Source organism: Scardinius erythrophthalmus (assembly GCF_964197995.2).
Source record: "Scardinius erythrophthalmus genome assembly, chromosome: 2".
NCBI lineage: Eukaryota > Metazoa > Chordata > Actinopteri > Cypriniformes > Leuciscidae > Scardinius > Scardinius erythrophthalmus.
Window position 1 is genome coordinate 50,928,809 of NC_138222.1, and position 23,987 is coordinate 50,952,795.

General features: G+C 39.6%; 1 protein-coding gene across 1 annotated transcript in view; it reads right to left on the reverse strand.

The window, feature by feature from the left end:
• Window positions 1-23,987, reverse strand: part of adamtsl3 (ADAMTS-like 3) — a 181,719-nt gene that overhangs the window by 139,664 nt on the left and 18,068 nt on the right. The window contains exon 3 of the mRNA XM_081358718.1: window positions 7,387-7,506. Within this exon, the coding sequence (XP_081214844.1) occupies window positions 7,387-7,506 (120 nt within the window). The remainder of the gene's footprint in view (window positions 1-7,386; window positions 7,507-23,987) is intronic.

The following is a 23,987-nucleotide window of genomic DNA, read 5'->3' on the forward strand; positions in this document are numbered from 1 at the left end:
AATATTTCAATTAAATATGGCAAAGAAAACTCCTGACTTCAGAAATGGATAAAAATATGTTACCGCTCCATTCCAACCCAAAACGAGACATGCCTGGCATGTTTCCTCTACCAATACCAACATGTTTAATTTCCTCTCCATCTTCATTCTAGTCTTATCAACAACTTGACACATCAAGGTCTGAGGATACTTTTATGCGGTGTGACCATGAAAATGATTTGGCAACAATGAATGAAACATCATTCAATAAAAAAACATTTCATTTCAGGCAGGAGGTTTTGTTGTCATGTTGAAGTTCATGTTGAACTTTGTGAGTGTAGTTGAGGACACATTTCTGCCTTGTATCAAAGGCTCAGTCAAAAAAGACAAATTAGGTCAAACCTGATTTTTGAATCTGAATCTGAAATTGAGATTTTAAAGCTTTGCCAAAGGGGAAGATTATCAGTGAATAAGACCCTACTTTTAGTCTCACAGTAAGCTTATATTCAAAAGATTTGCAATATAGCACAGAAGTTGTTTAGACTATTTTTATGGTCCTTTTTAGGTCTTGATAAATGTGGTCACTACGGTTGTTTAACAGAAGAATATGGAACAATATGAGAGTGAGCAAATAACACACACTAGTGTCCAAAAGTTTGCGGTCGGTAAAATTCAATGAAAAATGTTATGTTTTTTAAAGACGTTAGGCTTACCCAGGCTGCATTTATATGATTAAAAATACAGAAAAAGTTATAACATTTAACTTTTAATATATTTTAAAATGTATTTTATTCCTGTGATAACAAAGATGAATTTTCAGCATCATTACTCCAGTCTTCAGCGTCACATGATCCTTCAGAAATCATTCTAATATGATGATTTGCTGCTCAAGAAACATTTTATCAATGTTGAAAACAGCTGTTATGCGTAATATTTTTGAGGAAACTTATTCAGGATTCTTTGATGAATAGAAAGTTCAAAAGAACAACATTTACTTGGAACAGAAATCTTTTTGCTACATTCTAAATGTCTTTACTGTCACTTTTGATCAATTGAATGCATCCCTGCTGAATAAAAGTATCAAACTCTTTCAACAAAAAAAAAAAAAAAACCCTACTGACCCCAAACTTGTTCTTGTCGATGTTTCTGGCATCAACGCCCTTGTTTTCCACAGCACTAACAAAACATCTGCAGCTTATATCTGCCTACCAACGCTGAACTAGAAAGCTTGCATCGCTATCTAATTTCAAATGTCAAGCATTAACTTATAACTGAGCCACATCTTGTCAGGCGTTCTTGAGGATTAGGCAAATGGGACTTTACACAACCCTCGACTGAAAGAGCTCAGGGTAAAACACTAGATGTCCCATATAACTAAGAGAGTCTTGATTAGCATCCCAACCTTGGCAATACCAACATCCTCTTTGGCACACGGACCTGAAAGTCAAAGGAGGCATTCAGAGAAGCGCATTTATGGAAATTTTAATCCACATTAAAAATAGATCAAGGGTGTCATTGAATAAAAAGGCGTTATGAGCATTAGCAGGCAGTGGGGTGATGAAATGGGTTTTTTAGCAGTTGGAAAGAATTCAGGCTTTAATTAGAGACAATTAGGAGCAGCCATGCATGAACGCTCACACAGATAGATAGATAGATAGATAGATAGATAGATAGATAGATAGATAGATAGATAGATAGATAGATAGATAGATAGATAGATAGATAGATAGATAGATAGATAGATAGATAGATAGATAGATAGATAGATAGATAGATAGATAGATAGATAGATAGATAGATAGATAGATAAACAGTAGACGTTTGAAGGTTTTGGATGGATGGATGGATGGATGGATGGATGGATGGATGGATGGATGGATGGATGGATGGATGGATGGATGGATGGATGGATGGATGGATGGATGGATGGATGGATGGATGGATGGATGGATGGATGGATGGATGGATGGATGGATGGATGGATGGATGGATGGATGGATGGATGGATGGATGGATGGATGGATGGATGGATGGATGGATGGATGGATGGATGGATGGATGCTTATTATAGCAAAAGTCATAGTTAATAGTTAGTTAATAGTGAGAATTGGCCCTAATCTAAAGTGTAAGAGAACAATGCTTGATTCCAACTGTGCTAAAACACACAATATAAAAACAGCTATGATGCAAAACACCTGTTTACCAGCTATTTGGTATATCATTATGCATGCAGATGCATTCAGTATAGACCAGGGCCCCTCACACTTTATGGCTAAAATGCAACACCCTCCTGCTTTGTTCATTATTGTTCACTTCAGTGATACTTAGTATTTAAGTTCTGAGTTCTTTTAAGCCATGCTGAGCCTGACTCTCTCAATTAAAATCTCCATTCCAGCACATCGGCGTGCCACAGACGGGGGCCACTCTTACAAAAAAAAACCGTCAAACACCACAAAGATGAAACCTGGCACTGGCTTTCCCAAGGTGAACACCTTCTCAAACCCAGACGTTCAAATCTCTGCGACCGTTGCACGCCCCTTGACCCAAATTAATCAACACACTCCAAACCCATCCATTAAAAATCCACCTTCTGCCTGCACTGTGTCACGTCTTTTCAAATGAGAACTTATTTTAGAGAGAACTGGACTGGCTGTAAGTGGAAACACTGGCACTAGCGTGCTGCATTGAGCCAAAAATCTCCAGCTGGCTAAACTCAAAGTCTCAAGCAGGTAGCGCAACACAAAAAAACATTAGATATGCTTTACGGGGCTCTCTGAGGAAAGCTGCTTTATACGGTTTCGGCTGGCCGGGGAGATGCCCAAAGGGAACATGTGCATTATCTATTAGTTTAAGCCCCGTGTCTGTAGGGGAAAGCCCTCCATCTGTGGCTAACCTCAGCAGGCACAGGCCTGGATGGTATCCACCTTCTTTCTAATGGAGAGAAACAGCATGCAAGCAGCGGCACTGGGGCCGGTGGCATTTTCTTTTGATGCCTTTACCTTGCAGACGGCACAAATGGGAAGATTTTACAATCTTTTGACATATTCTAAATTTCAAACATCAGTCGGTTTATTTTTTTTCCCCATAATGGACAGAAATGTGACGCTTTTTTCAGCAAGGGCATTTTCTGTGTCTGCATAAGAATGGAAACTATGTTGAAATTATTGGAAACTGTATAAATACACTGTACAGAGATGTTGTCAAAGGTAAATATATTATACACTGTGTATTGTCTACTGTGTTGTTATTATTAACTAAAACAAAAACTGTTAAAAATATTTTTTGGAAATAAAATACAATTTAAATATTAACTGAAAAAATTAAAATTAGGAATGTTTCCTTGGCAACTAACTAAAAATAAATAGTTGAATTACTAAAATTAAAACTAACACTAAAATTAAAATAAATAAAAATAAAAGCTAAATGAAAATATTTTAAAAGTATTTTTAAAATAAAAATGAACACTTTTTTTTAATTAAATGACATTCAAAATATACAAATTTAATTCAAAATATTAATAAATACTATAACAGAATATAAACAATACTAAAATAACAGAAAATAACAGTGTGAAACTGGGAAAAAAATTGTGCAACAATACTCCTTTTAAAAAATAGTCTGGAATAAAAGTCCACACAAATTTGTTTAATTGAGCGAAAGAAGTCTAATTATCATCTTTGAAGTCAAAAAGGTTGTATTTTCAATCAAATTTTGTGAATTTAAATAAAAATTTAAAAAATGTATCAAAATGTATGCCTGATAAAATAATAAATTACAAAAAAAAGATGTGTTAACTGCAAAAAAAAAACAGAAAACTAGGAAAAACAAGAAAGTTCAATACATTTTAATGACATTTTCACAAATGGCTGCAAATTAGTTTTACTACTTCTGATACAAGGTATATTCTAAAACGTGAAACAATCCACCTCCAATGTAACAACCTTTTTTTAAATGATCCTATTGAATTAACTTTAGCAGCCCTGAAATACTATTAACTAAAATAAAAAAATAAACTGAAACTAGAAAACAATGCTAAATTTATCAATTAGAAATTGAAAAAAAATCACATATACTCTTTATATGCTGCAGCAAAATTAATAGTAAGGTAGAATTCTATTGCAAACAGGGCCACTGAGTATGTTTTCGTGCACACACACAGACACAGACACACACACACACACACACACACACACCTATCAGTATTGATATACAACAGCAGTGCATTAGTATGAGCCCATACGAGCAGAAATGCTTGGAAGTCTGTCATAACAACAGGAAGCAGCATGTGTTTGCATGGTTGCTGTGCCACCACCGCATTCCAGTATTAAATCACCATAATAAAAGCCATCCTGGACATGCATGCCAACACGTCACAGACATAACAACTGGCCTGGAAACAGACATCAGTGCTGAACTAAAGTGAACCAAGGTTTCCATAACAGGCCCCAAAACAGTTCAGTGGCACAGAGTGTGTCTGGGTTAATGGCTCCCAGGGCAGGCGTTCAAAAGAAAACACTCAGGCAGAGCTTTATAATTCCTATAAACTTTGGGTTTACCTGGACTTTCCTGTTACAGAGGGTTTACCGAGACGGCCTGGCCTAAATTCCCCTTAAGCCGAGGGGCTGATCTGAAAGTCTTAACTGATTGTATCGAGTGGAAATGGTCCAACCACCGCTAACACAGAGCATGTCACGGAAGGTTATATTATTTCTGTGAATTACGATCATTCAAAATTTGACAAATCAGTATCTACATCAATGACAGGTCTTGTGCCTTTAATAAAGGTGCGTTCCAGGTTCTGATTTGTTTAACCATGTGTATATGTGTTAATCCATGGTCATAATAATCGCATTGAATCAGTCTTATATCGTGCGTTTTCATTCCCACGTGCAGCTACATAGTAAAAACTCCTGAGGTAAATAAAGTAAATAAAAAAGGAGAGCCTCAGCTGCTTCTCAACACTTTTACTTTGTCATACCTATTCATACAACAAAATATGCAAATGTACCATTCATCGTCATAACATGCATAATTACTTTATTTTGTATTATAATAATAACCAAATTTGTGAATACTCAAACACATAAAGTAGTGGCCAAAAGTGATGTCCAGCCTAGGAAAATTGACATTGTCACCCTTTATTTCAATTATTAAAAATGTGTTAAAGTGAAACAGGCCAAATTGTGCAGATATAATTTTTGTCCACACTGTCATACAAAGAAATTTTGAAACATGCAAAAACAATAGAGGACCAACAAAATATTAATAACTGATTATCTTGTTGTTAATGTATACTTTTTCCTGTGAGTTTTTGTTTTTCTATGAATATTTTTGCAAAGTAAAATAAAACCTGTAGCTTTTTTTGACAAATATTTTTGTCACATAAATCCCTTAACCTTTTGTTCTTCCCTCATATTTAAAATATTTTGATGGTTTCATCCAACTTGTAGCTTTTGGCCACTACTGTATGTAAACTCCTTTAATGTAACTACTGTATGTAAACTCCTCCACTGCAGAGCCATTGAAAAACTCTTTCAATGGCTCTGATCCATTATTCGTTCTGACTGGTGACGGTGTGACAGTTGGGTGATTTTCCCTCTCCACTTTCTGTGAAGCGATGTATCGATGTTCCCTTATACCCTATGCCTTTAACACTTTCAGTGTCATAGTCCTAAAACAGATAGTGTAGGTCCAGGCTTCTGATTGGTCAATAGTAACTGCTTTGATGCGAAACATGCCGTGCACTGACAAAGCCTTTCAGCAGTCACTATATTCACAACACAATATAGCTTCTCATAACATATTGCTTAACTCTTTCCCCACCATTGATGGAAATTTCCGGCTTTCCGTGTTTTCACTGTTATACGGTAGGGGGCGCTATGACACATCTTCTGAAAGAGTACTGAATCTCCGGATCAAAACACAGGTGAAAAAGAAGCAGAAACAAACGATAGCATAAACATTTAAAAGCATATATTATAAATCAATACTGCCTAAAGCTACTGAATGAAATGTCGATCTAGGATGAGGTATAGGACTGTGCAAGCTTTTGGGGTGTTGATGGACTCGATCTATTCCATCTATGTTTTGATCATTGTTCTGAATCCCATCTGGATGTAGTCTGGAAAAAAAAACGGGTTTTTCTCAAAATGTTGCCTTTTTTAATGAAACTTACCCACATTCATGTATTGATTAAAAAAAGAATGCACTAAGCTAGAATAAAATGTTTTATTTTTCTGTTTAAAAGCAGAGGCTCTGTTCTTTCTTTTGATTTATTGCATGTTCAGATATTCATACAACAAAATATAATGGGGGCGATGAAACTTTTATGAAAATGTTTCAAAATGCTTGCGGTGGCTGGGAACTTTTTTAAAAAACGCTGGCGGGGAAAGAGTTAATATAAAAATATATTAAAAACGCTCGTTTAAAGTTTTGGGGCTGGGAAGATCATTCTAAAATGATGATTTGCTGCTCAAGAAACATGTCTTATCAATGTTGAAGACATATAATAGGGTTATATCATATTAAATGTTAAGTTACTCATAGCACAATGACACATTGTAGAACTGATATTATTTCTCACTATCCTTCCAACTGTTTACCCCTCAGTGCAGCACAGATATGCACACAGAAATGATTCATGATTGACTTGTGCCATCCTGTGAAATTAATCACTGACTCATTTAATCATACACCCCGAGGACATTCTTACTGAGTTTACTTATCTACAAAAAAATCATGCAACTCTAAAGACAAATTTATAGATCTGTTCCAAAACCTAGTGAACTGCCTACAGACAGCACATAAAAACATCGTAGGTGTGCGTTTTTGACAGTTCCAAAATGGCAGGAGGCATAATTATGCATCATAACAATATTTGGGTCAAAGACAATGTATATTTGCGGAAAGGCAATCCCCGAAAGCATCACACCAAGTTCAGAGAAAACAACAAAGTACATTTTTTAGATATTTACATTTTCAATCAATACTGAAAAATATATAATATAAAAAAATATAAAAATATATAAATATATTTATATAAAATATACATAAATTATCCAACGTATATTAGGTAAAATTATATATTATATGCAAAAAAAAATTACATTTTCTACATATAGGCCCTACTGTATACACACACACACACACACACACACACACACACACACACACACACACACATCAAGACAGCTCACTAGGTGTTAGAACAAAGCCTATTAGCTAGTATTAAATTCAAGAAGCTAATGAACCACGATCATTTCACAGAGCAGCAGTTTTACAAAGTGCAATTTAATCACCACAATATGAAGTGGCAAGTATGATTTTAATTAGAAATCATCTCAATTGAATAGACACAATCCAGATGAATATTCACAGGGAATGTGTGTGTAATTCTGTTATTCTGACCTGGTCATCATAGCGATAGGTGAGATACTGCTCTCCTGTTGTGTCTTCCAGAAAGCTTCCTTGTGGAGAAAGAGCAAATTCAGGTAGGAAGTAAGCACTCTGCGTCTGGCTCGCTAACACCTGTAAAACAAGACCACAACATCCACATTAAACCTAATCGAAAAGTACTGTGGAGTCGTGTGGACATTATCATTTAGGGAGGCCTGCATGTAACATTTGCCACACCATGAGATAAGATGTTATGAAATGTTAACAGTGTTCAACTACTGTACATACAGATCAAGCTGAATAATTTTGCAATTGTAATTGTAAGATTTAAGGACTAAGGACGGTTAAGGACTTTTCGAATGTTAATTGGGTTACTTTATATAATATATTATTTAAATATTATATTGTTAAGAGGAAAACACCTTGAGATGTGACATCTCGTTTTCGAGGGGACCTCAAGAAAAACATACTTCACATACATACATACTAACAGAACAAAGACAAAAGCTCTCCATCACACCAAAACCACCCATATCTTTCCCAATCCAACCATTAATTAGACAATAAACAGTTAAGGTCATTCATATAGACAATTGAAAAAGAGATATATATCAAGCATGAAGAAAACAGTTGCAAGACATCTTAGACTCAAGAAGAGACATCTTAAACTGGTGAATATATATATATATATATATATATATATATGTCAGGCTTCCGGGGTGGATGAAGTAGGAGACGAACACGAAGATAACGAAACAAAGGTTTTAATTCTCAATATACACTGATACAAACAAAAGGGGAGCGTGTGCTCAAAATACAGAAAACCTAACATTCAACATTAACAAACCTAACATAAGCATTGACCGACAAGTGAAGAGTGAAAACCAGGAACTTAAATACACACACAGATGAACACAAGACAGGTGATGCAGATAATGATGATGAACCGGTTGGTAATGAAGGGAGTGAGTTCAGGTGTGGAAACAAGGAGGATTCTGGGAACTGTAGTGCAGACAGGACGATGACAGACAGTGAATGTGACATTACTCCCCCCTCCCGGTAGGCGCGTCCTCGCGCCGTAGAAAGACCAAAGGGGTGGGAGGGTGGGCGCCCTGGAGGCTGACGGGGAAGACAAGGCAAGGGAGACAAGGCAGGAAGCCTCCAGGGCGGAGCAGACTGTGGGTGTGGTCACGGTGGAGCAGGCTGTGGGCGTGGCCAGGACGGAGACGACCCCTCGGGCGGCCACGGCGGTGAGGACCCTTCGGGTGGCCACGGCGGAGAGGACCCTTCGGGTGGCCAGGGCGGTGATGTCCCCTCAAGCGACCACGGCAGTGAGGACCCTTCGGGTGGCCATGGCGGTCCGGACCCTTCGGGTGGCCAAGGCGGTGCGGACCCTTCGGGTGGCCAAGGCGGAGAAGACCCTTCAGGTGGCCAAGGCGGAGAAGACCCTTCAGGTGGCCATGGCGGAGAAGACCCTTCAGGTGGCCATGGCGGAGAAGACCCTTCAGGTGGCCACGGCGGTGAAGACCCTTCAGGTGGCCATGGCGGAGAAGACCCTTCAGGTGGCCACGGCGGTGAAGACCCTTCAGGTGACCATGGTGGTGAGGACCCCTCAGGTGGCCATGGCCCCTCGAGTGGCCAGGACGGAGCCCTATGGCCCCCCCCAAAAAAATACTTGAGAAAAGTCCCGGTTACCAGAGAGCGATGGTTAAAAACAGTCTCTGACCGGGCTGACAGGGACCGTGAAGAGGGTTCAGTGCTGGGCAGCGATAAGGGCTCGGTGCTGGGCAGCGATGAGGGCTCGGTGCTGGGCAGCGATGAGGGCTCGGTGCTGGGCAGATCCAGTGACGAGGGCTTTGTGCTGGGCAGATCCAGCGGTGAGGGCTTTGTATTGGGCAGATCCAACGATGAGGGCTTGGTGCTGTGCAGATCCAGTGATGAGGGCTTTGTGCTGGGCAGATCCAGCGATGAGGGCTTTGTGCTGGGCAGATCCAGCGATGAGGGCTTTGTGCTGGGCAGATCCAGCGATGAGGGCTCTGTGCTGGGCAGATCCAGTGACGAGGGCTTTGTGCTGGGCAGATCCAGCGGTGAAGAGGGCTCTGAGCTGGGCGGAACCAGCGGCGAAGAGGGCTCTGAGCTGGGCGGAACCAGCGGCGAAGAGGGCTCTGAGCTGGGCGGAACCAGCGGCGAAGAGGGCTCTGAGCTGGGCGGAACCAGCGGCGAAGAGGGCTCTGAGCTGGGCGGAACCAGCGGCGAAGAGGGCTTTGAGCTGGGCAGGACCAGCGGCGAAGAGGGCTCTGAGCTGGGCAGGACCAGCGGCGAAGAGGGCTCTGAGCTGGGCAGGACCAGCGGCGAAGAAGGCTCTGAGCTGGGCAGGACCAGCGGCGAAGAAGGCTCTGAGCTGGGCAGGACCAGCGGCGAAGAAGGCTCTGAGCTGGGCAGGACCAGCGGCGAAGAAGGCTCTGAGCTGGGCGGAACCAGCGGCGAAGAGGGCTCTGAGCTGGGCAGGACCAGCGGCGAAGAGGGCTTTGAGCTGGACGGAACCAGCGGCGAAGAGGGCTCTGAGCTGGGCAGGACCAGCGGCGAAGAGTGCTTTGAGCTGGACGGAACCAGCGGCGAAGGGAGCTTCAAGCTCGGCGGAATAAAAGAAAACAAAATCTCTGCGGGCATGACGCTGTCAGTCTTTAGCTCGGCGGGCATGAAGCTCACTGTCTCAGGCGCGGCGGGCATGACGCTCACTGTCTCAGGCGCGGCGGGCATGACGCATACTGCCTTGGCTTCGGCAGATCTGGCGTGAAGTTCAGGCTCGGCTGGACTGGCGTGAAGTGCGGGCTCGGCTGGACTGGCGTGAAGTGCAGACGGTGACATGGCGTGCCACGGGAGGAAGCTCTCCAGACAACAGGAGAGTGCCTCTCTCCAGTCCTGACCGGAGAGATCTGGAAGCTCCCTCGGGTCGACCTCCTTGGCCCCAAGCCGGTAACACGCCTTGATCGTCTCGTCATCCAGCGAGCAGGAGGCAGCAAGAGGAACAAACCCCCAGGTGAATTGGAACAGATCGCGGCTATCCCGAGCCAAAGCCGCGATCTGTCCAGCGAGCTCCCAGCTCATCTTTTTGGTCGGTCAATCTGTCAGGCTTCCGGGGTGGATGAAGTAGGAGACGAACACGAAGATAACGAAACAAAGGTTTTAATTCTCAATATACACTGATACAAACAAAAGGGGAGCGTGTGCTCAAAATACAGAAAACCTAACATTCAACATTAACAAACCTAACATAAGCATTGACCGACAAGTGAAGAGTGAAAACCAGGAACTTAAATACACACACAGATGAACACAAGACAGGTGATGCAGATAATGATGATGAACCGGTTGGTAATGAAGGGAGTGAGTTCAGGTGTGGAAACAAGGAGGATTCTGGGAACTGTAGTGCAGACAGGACGATGACAGACAGTGAATGTGACAATATATATATATATATATACAGTGAGGAAAATAAGTATTTGAACACCCTGTTATTTTGCAAGTTCTCCCACTTAGAAATCATGGAGGGGTCTGAAATTGTCATCGTAGGTGCATGTCCACTGTGAGAGACATAATCTAAAAAAAAAAATCCAGAAAACACAATGTATGATTTTTTAACTATTTATTTGTGTGATACAGCTGCAAATAAGTATTTGAACACCTGAGAAAATCAATGTTAATATTTGGTACAGTAGCCTTTGTTTGCAATTACAGAGGTCAAACGTTTCCTGTAGTTTTTCACCAGGTTTGCACACACTGCAGGAGGGATTTTGGCCCACTCCTCCACACAGATCTTCTCTAGATCAGTCAGGTTTCTGGGCTGTCGCTGAGAAACACGGAGTTTGAGCTCCCTCCAAAGATTCTCTATTGGGTTTAGGTCTGGAGACTGGCTAGGCCACGCCAGAACCTTGATATGCTTCTTACAGAGCCACTCCTTGGTTATCCTGGCTGTGTGCTTCGGGTCATTGTCATGTTGGAAGACCCAGCCTCGACCCATCTTCAATGCTCTAACTGAGGGAAGGAGGTTGTTCCCCAAAATCTCGCAATACATGGCCCTGGTCATCCTCTTCTTAATACAGTGCAGTCGCCCTGTCCCATGTGCAGAAAAACACCCCCAAAGCATGATGCTACCACCCCCATGCTTCACAGTAGGGATGGTGTTCTTGGGATGGTACTCATCATTCTTCTTCCTCCAAACACGTTTAGTGGAATTATGACCAAAAAGTTCTATTTTGGTCTCATCTGACCACATGACTTTCTCCCATGATCATCCAAATGGTCATTGGCAAACTTAAGACGGGCCTTGACATGTGCTGGTTTAAGCAGGGGAACCTTCCGTGCCATGCATGATTTCAAACCATGACGTCTTAGTGTATTACCAACAGTAACCTTGGAAACGGTGGTCCCAGCCCTTTTCAGGTCATTGACCAGCTCCTCCCGTGTAGTTCTGGGCTGATTTCTCACCTTTCTTAGGATCATTGAGACCCCACGAGGTGAGATCTGGCATGGAGCCCCAGTCCGAGGGAGATTGACAGTCATGTTTAGCTTCTTCCATTTTCTAATGATTGCTCCAACAGTGGACCTTTTTTCACCAAGCTGCTTAGCAATTTCCCCGTAGCCCTTTCCAGCCTTGTGGAGGTGTACAATTTTGTCTCTAGTGTCTTTGGACAGCTCTTTGGTCTTGGCCATGTTAGTAGTTGGATTCTTACTGATTGTATGGGGTGGACAGGTGTCTTTATGCAGCTAACGACCTCAAACTGGTGCATCTAATTTAGGATAATAAATGGAGTGGAGGTGGACATTTTAAAGGCAGACTGACAGGTCTTTGAGGGTCAGAATTCTAGCTGATAGACAAGTGTTCAAATATTTATTTGCAGCGGTATCATACAAATAAATAGTTAAAAAATCATATATTGTGATTTCTGGATTTTTATTTATTTATTATGTCTCTCACAGTGGACATGCACCTACGATGACAATTTCAGACCCCTCCATGATTTCCAAGTGGGAGAACTTGCAAAATAGCAGGGTGTTCAAATACTTATTTTCCTCACTGTATATATACACACACACATTTTGTGCATGAAGAAGTGTGAGAGTGTGTCTTATTTACTGGAATTGGAATTATATTAAATCAAATAAATGTATCATGTACATATATGATGTATGCATATGCAATTAATGTACTGTATATCACACACATATATCAGCCACTGTCTATATATCAAAAAACTTATATAGTACATAAAATAATCATCCTTTTCCTGACTCATGAAATGAACCTCAAAACCTGCCAGCTGCAAGCCATCTATGACATCCCCCAAACTAAAAGAAAATAAAGGACTACAGCATGGACAAATTAAGAGGAATTGCAACTGTTAAAAGTAGTGTCAAAAGTTCATTGTGAGATAGTAAGAAGCCCACAGAAAAGAAAGCGGTTCGGGGTCTTTCAGAGTTGAAACTCCCTTTTGTCTTAGAGGTTTATTGAGGAAGATTAGCTGCAGCACATGCACCAAATCCTGAATCCTGCAGACCAATTTGAAGTTGGCTACCATGAGTTTACCGTATTGATGCCAGGCTGACGGGTTTCTCAGAAGTGCCTGGTGGTGACACTCTTATAAACATTTCATGCAAGTTAAAGAGGTTATAAAATCACAGCAAGCTCCTGAAAAGCTTTTTTCCCTCCCTTCTCATTAAATGGGGAACTATTTACAAGCGTTTGAAGCTTGAAAACAAAATATACCTGGGTATCAAAAGTGAATCTAATTTTACATCTTAGCAATGGGAGCGTCTGCTGGTGCAAGTGTGAATGGATACATGCTAACGCTGGTTACTTCTCCAAGCACTTACGCCCTAAAGAGCAGAGGAGTTTGGCACACGCTCAGAGAAGCCGCCCGGCATGCTTTCATCAGCCACACCGACTTTCACTGACAAGCCTGAATTAACAGCCCCGGTGTGTGTGTGTGTGTGTGTGTGTGTGTGTGTGTGTGTGTGTGTGTGTGTGTGTGTGTGTGTGTGTGTGTGTGTGTGTGTGTGTGTGTGTGTGTTTGTGTGTGTGTGTGTGTGTGTGTGTGTGTGTGTGCGAGTGCGAGTGCGTGCCGAAAAAATTCCGAAGAATTTTAAGCACCGGCTCCAAATTCACAGTCACAACACAGAAGAACTTCATTACTTTAACATAAATTTTTCAACTAAACATAAATAATTACACCATTTTTAATAATTATGTCTATTTGTTTCCTCATTTGTAGAACACGCATAATAACTAATTAGACATCTATTTCTAAACTGAATTCAATATGGCTATCATAACAGATTTTTTAATTTTACATTGTGTAGAGCACCACTACATTTTCCTTAGATAACTTCATAGAAATAATTATTGACAACAACATTTTAACGATTAAGAAAACTAGTTATGTATTGATTTATTAAAAATAATGGTGACACTTTACAATAAGGTTCATTAGTTAACATTAGTTAACATGAACTAAGAATGAACAATACTTCTAAAGCATTTATTAATCTTAGTTAATATTAATTTCAATATTTACAATTACATTATTAAAATCAAAGGTTGTATTTGTTAACATTAGTTAATGCACTGTGAACTTACATGAACAAACAATGAACAGCTGGATTTTTATTGACAAAGATTGATAAATACTGTAACAAATGTTTTGTTCATTGTTAGTTCATGTTAGTTAATACATTAACTTATGTTAACTAATGAACCTCATTGTAAAGTGTTACCAAAATAATTATAAATATTTAATGTAAAATTAAATACTTTTTAAATACTATAGGTTACTAACTATACTTTTCATCATGTAATATGTATTCAGTAATGGACTACAGTTTGTAAGTAATCTACCCAGCACCAGCACAGCACTTATTAATATCATTTAATGTGTCCAAAAATATTAATATAAGTGGTGATGCATGTGCGATGCAACCCTGATGCATGTACATTTGAGATTAAAAACCCTGATCAAGTCAAAATAAAGACCCTCTGTTATTGTTGTTAATGGCAAAATTACAATCAATGTGTGCGTATGCATATGAAATGTGTTTGTGTGTGTTTGTCATGTACTGTACGTTTTCACAATCTGTCCCCAAACAGAAGCATCAATCCAGACTGCTTACAGCCTAAACAAGTGTCATCTGTCACCCTTGTAAACACCCCACCATCTGTGTTCCCCAAACACACACACACGCACACAGAAATCCTTCAGGTGCTGACTGCATTAGCAGGGGGCATCTTCACCAGTAAATTCCCTATGAGGCCCCAAGGTACCTCACGGGGGCCCAACACAGACTTACGACAACAAACTCCCTCCTCTACGTGCAAGCAAAGGAAAGGTCGCGCAGCTCAGCCATCTCTCATCATCTCTTACAGGAAACAGCCCTGACAGAGCAAAAATAATATGGCTAACAGGAATAACTTTCATTTCATAACCAAGAATAGAAGTCGAAGGGAGGTTCTGAGAGCTGCACAAAACTCTTTGAGGATGTTCAGTCTGACATTGGATCCGTTAAGTGCCTTAAACAAGAAAAAAAAGTCTTTCAACGGATGAGGACTTCAAATTTCCCTTTACAATCACCACCTCTGCTTCTATACAAATCAGATAGTGTTAATGCCGGGCTGCTTCTGAAAGAGTATAAAGGCACATTCAAGAAATATTACTACAGCAAAAATTATATTATTAGCATCTTAAAACTAAAACTTCTGTTAATTGAAAATGAATATTAGTTGAAAACTAAAACTTAATGAAAATTTGAAATGTTGCCTTTATGATAAACTGAAATAAGTTGAAGTTGAAGCACTCTCAGTTAATAACTAGAAATAATAATAAATAAAAAAATGCACTAAAACTGAAATAAAAATAAATTAAAAATGCCCAATTAAAATAAAATGACTAGCACTAGAAATGTTACTAAAATCAACATGAAAGCTAAAAAATATAAAAAATAAAATCTCATTCAAAATATTAATATAAATAACTAAGAGAACACGCTGCAGTTATGTTGGCTGCTGCTTTTAATGCTTGAGCACTTTCATGTCAGGTGGATTTTGATTGGCTGTCAATATTTGTATTGTTCATCAGCTGGAATAAAAGTAATTCTGAAAGTGATTCCAACAATATCGTTATTCTTTGTCATTAGCATTACAGTTGTGGAGTGGACTTCCATTATCTCATAGAATTAGAATGATTATTAAAACTTTACAGTTATATTAGTCCTAAATGCAGCTGCTAGAGTTCTTAGCAGGTCAAGAAAATATGATCATATAACACAAATTTTATCATCTCTACATTGGCTACCTGTTCAGATCTGTATCGATTACAAAGTATTGCTACAGACTTATAAGGCCCTAAATGGTTTAGCTCCTGTGTATTTAACCAATCTTCTATCGTTCTACAATCCATCAAGCTCTTTAAGATTACAAAACTCTGGACTTTTGGTAGTAACCAAGATCTCTCAGTCCACTAAAGGAGTTTTTTTTTCGCATTTGGCTCCTAAACACTGGAATAGCCTTCTTAATAATGTTCAGAGCTAAGACACTCTCCCAGTTTAAATCTAGATTGAAGACACATCTCTTTAGCCAAAGATTCACATAATATATTCCCATAACCTTGCACTTTGTGCTTTGAAACATTATGTATAGTAAAAAGAGCTATATTGATTGTTCTTCATTATAGTTTTCAACCTTGGTTTGAACGGCCCTTAAATCTTGCCGTAATATAACCTGGTTTTGATTCAACTTAAATTTCAGGCAGCATGTGAGTAACCGTACTGGGTTTCGTTCAACTTAGCGCCACACACAAGCTCATTACTAAAGGCTCAGCGCACTTCCACTGGCATTCACAAGAGCAGGTGCAGGTGTGCTTGTTTTCATGTGCCAGAAGATGTTTCATCAGGCACTCTAATAGGGAACTGTAGATACATTGTCTCAGCGGGGCATAAGTGCCAAATAAGTAAAGAACTAAGTTGACGGCAGCGCCGTTAGTTCTAACATCAAAGATTGGAAGTAAAAGGCTCCGCTTTGACCGAAGGAATGTGGCGACGCCATCAGAGTGAGTATCCTCAATAATGTGGAGAAAACTCCAGCTGGTCTCTGGGTTAATGGCAGCAGGCCAGTGCCTTTTCTCAGACCGGACTAACCCTAAATAAGCTTTCGACTTTCAGTACTCGATGCCAAGGATCAGTACAGTCAGAGGAAGAGTTGATCCTGGATCATAACTTCCAGAAAGGGCGCTTCTCTTTTAAAACAGGGCCAGGTTAACATCTGGTCACTCTAGCATTCCTCAGCTCTGAAGTCAGGGAGACAATGAAGATTCGGCATTTACTCTGAGCAATGTGAGCACGAGTTGGCAAAAGCATCCTGACTCTAAATCATTCTGAAAAAGCGGCAACAACAATTTGAGTCACATACCCCTTTTAAGACAAACATAATGTCCCTGACGTCACATAAATGCTTTTAAGGCCCTTTTTATGACAATCAGTTACCATTGGCAGAAACCTTAGAAGCGTAGTGTCATTAATGAATCCTGCCAGCTGCAAAATTCTTGTGACTTATCTTATAAAACAACTTTTTTTCTCATAGCACACTTCAAATTTAGGCCTCTCTACATACATACATACATACATACATACAGTCATGTGAAGAAAAAAAGGACACCCTATTGAATTCCATGGTTTTATGTATTAGGAGGACATAATAAAACATCATCTGGTCCTTGGCAGATCTTAAAATTAAGTGAATACAACCTCAGATGAACAACAACACATGACATATTACACTGTATCATTATTTATTTAATAAAAACTAGGCCAAAATGGAAAAGCCATGGGTGACAAGCTAAGTACAACATTACTGCTTCCATAGGAATTAAGAGGGTAAGTAGCAGTCAGGCGCTGCTAATCAAATGCCTTTCTTTGATTAACTGATCACCTCTGTAAAAGCAGAAGCTTTGGCAGTTTACTAGTCTAGTGTGTTAACACAATGCCAAGGAGGAAAGACATCAGCAATGATCTTAGAGATCTTTGCTGCCATCAATCTGAAAAGGGTTATTTGGCCAGTTTCCAACCATTTGAAGTCCATTATTCTACAGTGAGTAATAGTATAATTATTCACAAGTGGAAAACATTCAAGACAGTTGCCAATCTTACCCAGGAGTGGACGTCCCAGCAAATTCACCCCAAGGTCAGACATAGAAACTTCATAGAAACTGCAAAAACTACAACTCAGACTCTACAGGCCTCTGTTAGCATGTTAAATGTTGAAGTTCATGAAAATACAATTAGAAAAAGACGGGACAAGAATGGCATGTTTGGAAGGGGGTCTCTAAAAATAACATGGCAGAACGGCTTAGGTTTGCAAAGTTGCATCTGAACCTCAAGACCTCTGGAACAATGTCCTTTGAACAGATGAGACCAAATTGGAGATGTTTGGCCATAATGCACAGTGCCAAGTTAGGTGAAAACTAAACACAGCATATTAGCACAAACACCTCATTCCAACTGTTAAGCACAGTAGTGGAGGGGTGATGATTTTTGGCTTGTTTTGCAGCCACATGACCTGGGTACCTTGCAGTCATTGAGTTGACCATGAACTCTTCTGCATTCGAAAGTATTCTAGAGTTAAATGTGAGGCCGTCTGTCAGACAGCTAAAGCTTGGCTGAAATTGGGTTATGCAACAGAACAATCCCAAGCACACCAGCAAATCTACAACAGAATGGCTGAAAAAGAAAAGAATCAAGGTGTTGCAATGGCCCAGTCAGAGTCCAGACCTCAACCTGACTGAAATCCTGTGGCGGGACCTTAAGAGAGCTGTGCATAAACAAATGCCCACAAACCTCAATGAACTAAAGCAACGTTGTAAAAGAAGAGCAGGCCAAAATTCCTCCAGAATGATGCGAGAGACTGATAAAGTCATACAGAAAACAATTCCTTCAACTGATTGCTGCTAAAAGTGGCTCTACAAGCAATTCAATCATAGTGTGTACCCATAGCTTTTCCATTTTGGCTTTATTTTTGTTAAATAAATAATGACATGGTGTAATGTCATTTGTTGTTGTTCATCTGAGGTTGTATTTACCTAATTTTAAGACCTGCAAACGACCAGATGATTTTTATTATGTTCTGATACATAAAACCATAGAAATTTTACAGGGTGTCCTTCCTTTTTCACATGACTGTATATATATACAGTCGTGTGAAAAAGGAAGGACACCCTGTTAAATTTTTATTCATCAAAGAAGAATCTGAAGAATCATGTCACTGAAGACTGGAGTAATGACTGATAAAGATTCTATTTACACCATCACAAAAATAAATTTTGAAATTAGTGTTATTATTAGTGTTTTTCCCCGCAAATAATCTTACCAACCCCAAACTTTTGAACACTAGTGTATATATACTTAAAAACTAATTTGTATTTAAGTTTCAAAACCTGCTTCATTTTGAGACTGAAACTACTGAAAGTTCTTAAAACTTGTAGTTTAGTAAACGAGTCAGATGTTCATTCAGTAGCCGTTCTAACTGATTCAGAGAATACATTAAGTGATGAATACTTTGTGGTCAGTTGTGAATTGGCTCAGGAGACATTTGATTCACACTGCAAACTCACAGTCAAAACTTAGACATTTATCATTTCTTTTGCCTGGTTTGGTGCTGGATTTTCAGTGGCGGAGTACAGAGTGTGTATATAGCCAGAGCCTTTATTAGGGAATCAGGGATGTGTGGTGATGGTTCTGGTGACAACATCATCCACCCACATGCTGATTGTAGCCCATGATGGATAATGCATATTCATCAGTGTAATCTCAGCATGTTGCAGTCTCTTTGAACATATTCCAATCAATGTGAGCAAAACTGCCCTGCAGGGTTGAGCTTGCTCCCTATGGCTATACTTTGATGTTCTTGGTGACTGTTTTCTCGTACCCGAAGCGGTTGGTATGCAGGGATTAATAGAACAGAGATGTGGCTTATTCTTTGGAAAAAAAACCTGAGTCATAACCTACAGGCTATCACCAACCCAAAGGCCATGATTCTGCAAAATTATTCAATGAACTTAGTCCACAACATCCCACACTCTTCAAAATAAAAGTTCTTAATTGGCATCAATGGTTCCCATGAAGAACCTTTAACATCCATGGAAACTTTCCACTGCAAAAAAATTAATAAAAATGATGCGAGTTTTTCACATCAGACAAAAATGGTTCTTTTAAGAACTGTTCACTGAAAGGTTATTTGGGGAACCCAAACATGGTTATTCTATGGTAGGGGTGTCCAATCCTGTTCCTGGAGATCTACCTTCCTTTAAAGTTCAGCTTCAACACTAATCAAACGCAACTGAACCAGCTAATTAAGATTTTCAGGAGCAGTTGATAATTACCCAGACAGCAGAATAGTGTCTCTGCCCAGATCCGGCCCACATCTGGTACGTGTGGATCCACATGTACAAGATATGGGTCGGATCTGGGCCAATACTATGTTGCTGTCAGGGTACAGACAGTTGTGCTGGAACTAAATATGTCCACTGTGTTACCGATGCCAATCTATGTCTGCGAGATCTGGAAAAACATAGTAAGAATTATCCACATGCTGGATGCATTCCAACAGCAGTGTCTCAGATGCATTCTCCACATCACGTAACCGTGTTACTATAGAAAAGATTTTGCACAGGGCTAAAACCCACAGACTTTCCGCCATTGTGTCTGAGAGTCGCATCAAACTGGCAGGTCACATTTTGCGGCGATCGTAATAACGCCAAGCAAAAATTGCACTGACATGGATACCGCCCAACGGATGCCGTAGGCGAGGAAGGCAGAAGAAGACTTGGCAAAGAACATTCAAAGAGGACTTAAAGCGAGTCAGCGTTAAAGGGATAGTTTACCCAAAAATAAAAATTACCCCATGATTTACCCACCCTCAAGTCATCCTAGGTGTATATGACATTCTTCTGTCAGACAAATACAATCGGAGTTATATAAAAAAAATGTCCTGGCTCTTCCAAGCTTTATAATGGCTGTGAATGGCCATTTCTGTTTTGAAGTCCATCAAAGTGCATCCATCCATGATAAAATATATCCACACGGCTCTGGGGGGTTATTAAAGGCCTTCTGAAGCGAAGCGATGCGTTCGTGTAAGAAAAATATCCATATTTAAAACTTTATCGACTTCTTCCGGCAGGCTGTCCTCAATTTCCTGATGTGAGGAACCATGTCATCCTCAAGTTCTTACCGGCAAGTCACTGTCTTAAAGGTACAATATGTCATTTGTTTCGCCGCTAGGGGTCGCTAACCTCTTGCAATAACAAAGACGACGTAGGTTGATGGCGCTAAGCGGAATTATGGAACTTGTCGCCATGCTGATGGATGTAATAATGTTTATGGATGAGTGAATACATTGATGTTTTTTCATTTTAATTTTTAATGAGACAGATATCAGCGCCACATGCGAGACCCGCGTATATAAAGGAATAAGGAAGTTTCATTTGGTCTACACTATCACACTAAACTGCATTTGAGTGTGTTGAAAGTTATAATGTTATTATCTGGTTAGTTTGTTGGCTATATGAGACAAGGAGTAAGCTAGATCAACATTAGAATAACATCCTGATCATAATCTAACATTTCATCATGCTGAGCTATATAACATTGATTCGTTTTATGTACATTTGCTCACCTGTTTAATAAAGTACATGCAAGAGCGGCGTCTCTGTCAAGTCCAAGTTAGTCGCGGACATGGAGCTCTCGGCAACTCGAAAACACCACGAAGTCTGCTGGCCATGGTCCATAATGTTTGAACGAAACAACAACAGCGTGAGCGTGCCGCTAGACGTAACGCAGTTGTCCACGTCTGTCGCCATGGTTACTATGGCAGTACAAGTGGAAACCAGGGATAAAGTGTATACGTCATTGACAGGCGACAATGACCAGGGACGAGCCATTATTTAAAATTGGAATTTCTCTGAAATTAAAAATCTTTGGGAACTTTTGGGATACTGTAAGTACACAACTGCAGGAAATATATCACACTGTGCAAGTGATTTTTGGATATTTATTACAAAAATCTTATATATTGTACCTTTAATAAATTATTCATTGAGTCATTCATTCAATTGGCTGATTCATTCAGGAACAAAGCAAGTGACGTGCTGCAAATGAAATTGCATACTATATAGGTACTATATTTGGTTTGAAACTTACTTCCCGACCGTAAAAAAAGAATGTTATGAATGTGTGTTATGTATAGTACGAATGAAATTCAGACGTAATATGTCCGCCATGTTGTCATTGTCATGTGACCTACGGCTTCAGTTGTGTTGCTTCACTGCCATTCACAAATCCTCAAATATAGTATAGAAGGCATATTCGGGCACAGGAACTGTCTTTATGAATAGATCATTGAATCATTGATTCATTGAAAAATGCTGATTGATTCAGGAACGAAACACCATTGTGTGTTGCTCGGACACGCACAATGGTTGAGTTATTGCTTGTTTGGGACTATTTTTGTGGGCAAAATAGAGCAAAAACAGACAATATTGTGTCTAAAATGTAACTCACAATGTTAGGTTTTTCTTCTTGTTTATTGAACTGCTGTTTAAAATCAGTATAACATTTTCACTCATATGTGGGGGGGAAAGCACTCTTGCTCATGTGACATTGCTTAACTATATCATATAGGAATATAAAACAAAAACTCATACAGGTACATTTTTGCATTCAAATATAGAATTTTTGGGGCCTTTTAATAAGCTACATAAAGGTGTGTTTTTGAAATGTTTTATTTATTTTTGAAAAGTGAGTGACACTCAATAAAGTCAGCTTCCACACCATTAAAACAACAATTACAATATTATCGCAGACGGTACACACCTCTAGTACCAGACATCCTTAGTTGGACTGTCATTAGTCTTACAGTAAGATGGTCCTTTTTTGGCTTGTTCCAGCTGTCTGTTGATCTTTGTTATATTCTGAAGGCACTTTAATAAGCAAGAGCTTAAGAGGATGGAGGTGCATGTCATGGTAACACTTTTATCAACCTGACACCTGTGACATATGTGCTCACAGCATGCCAGCAAGTGTTACTGAGTAACTAAGGTAAAACTTGGCAGTTGCCAAACACTCATTCACATATCTAAACATACATAAACTTACATACTTACAAGGTAATTACACACAACTTGCTTCCTAAAGCAATTAGAAGGCACTTGATGGCATGAGCTGCACACCGAGATGTGTAAACAAGAGCACTGGAAGAGGGCCTAACTTTCTGAGCACCAATCAAATACAACCATTCATTTTTAGACACATCAATCCATTTGTGGACTAAGTTGAACATTAGTAGGTCTCTGAAAAACACACCAGAGTGAGCCATTGACTCCACAACCAGCCAATAATCCAGTTTGAGATAGTGATTGATGGCTTATGTGCTCTGCTGAGGTTATGAAAAGCCAATAAAAAAAGGTTATGGGACAATAACCCTTAAGTCAACAGTTACCTCCAGCATTGATGACCACCCCATGAGCCGTGTAAGCAGAAGTCGGGTGACGTGTTCAGAGAAAATCCTGTTGAGGAATTCTGAGAGGGGTCTGGCTGACCTTGAGAATGGGAGTTGGGTAAATGTGAGGATCTGCAAACAGCTGTTCTAGATCTATTTGAGTACCTGGGCATAGTACAGAATTCTATAGTATAGGATATTTCTTTTGAAGTGATATAGGCTACTGAGGCTAGTAAGCTGCCTTAATGAGAACCCTTTTTAAAACAATATAGGTGCACCCGAAATGTGAAGGCTGTAACAAAATGTAAACATTTTCTAAGCAACATCTTCATTGGCAGCAGAGAAGCCAAAAAATAGTAGCGGGAACATGATACTATAACTATAAGTATAATTCAGTACCAAAATGTATCAATAAATAGTTCATTATGATTGTAAATCATTGCAAATCAAATTTGAAAATTTTCAATGAAACAAAGTCTAATTTCTCAAAATAAAAAGTCAATTTACAAATGTTAAATCAGTAAGCTTGTTTAAGCAGTAAGGGGGGGTATATACAATAAATAAAAATACTAGCCATTTCAGTGTGAAATTTTCTAAAGGATGTTATTTTTAAAATTGGTCACTCATAAGGTTCAGGAAGCTAGCAAAGCAGTCTAGGTTTTGGAACAGACCAATAATCTTTTCACCAAAACAATAAAACAAAACAAATTAGCACACATTGGCCTGTTAAGGCAAAGTCTCAACAATTGAGATATATTTATGAAGGTACAAACTATACACATTGTTGCAATATTTCACAGTTAATCACGTTAAAATATTTCCATTTCTGAAATATGTCTGGAAGCAGCCCAAGATAATTCTTCCACTGTTATATTTACTTTAGTCTGTGACCCCACATCGTCTGCTCTTAACCTCCTTAACTGTTAACGGTTCTTATCATCCTCCCCTACAAGCACCAACACTGGCACATTTGACTCCAGCCCGGCTCGGCACTGACCAAACCTCTTCTGTTTCTAATCACACCCCTTAACACGTCAGCTTAACGCCACTCCACCTCGGCTAACTCTTAACCCTGCCT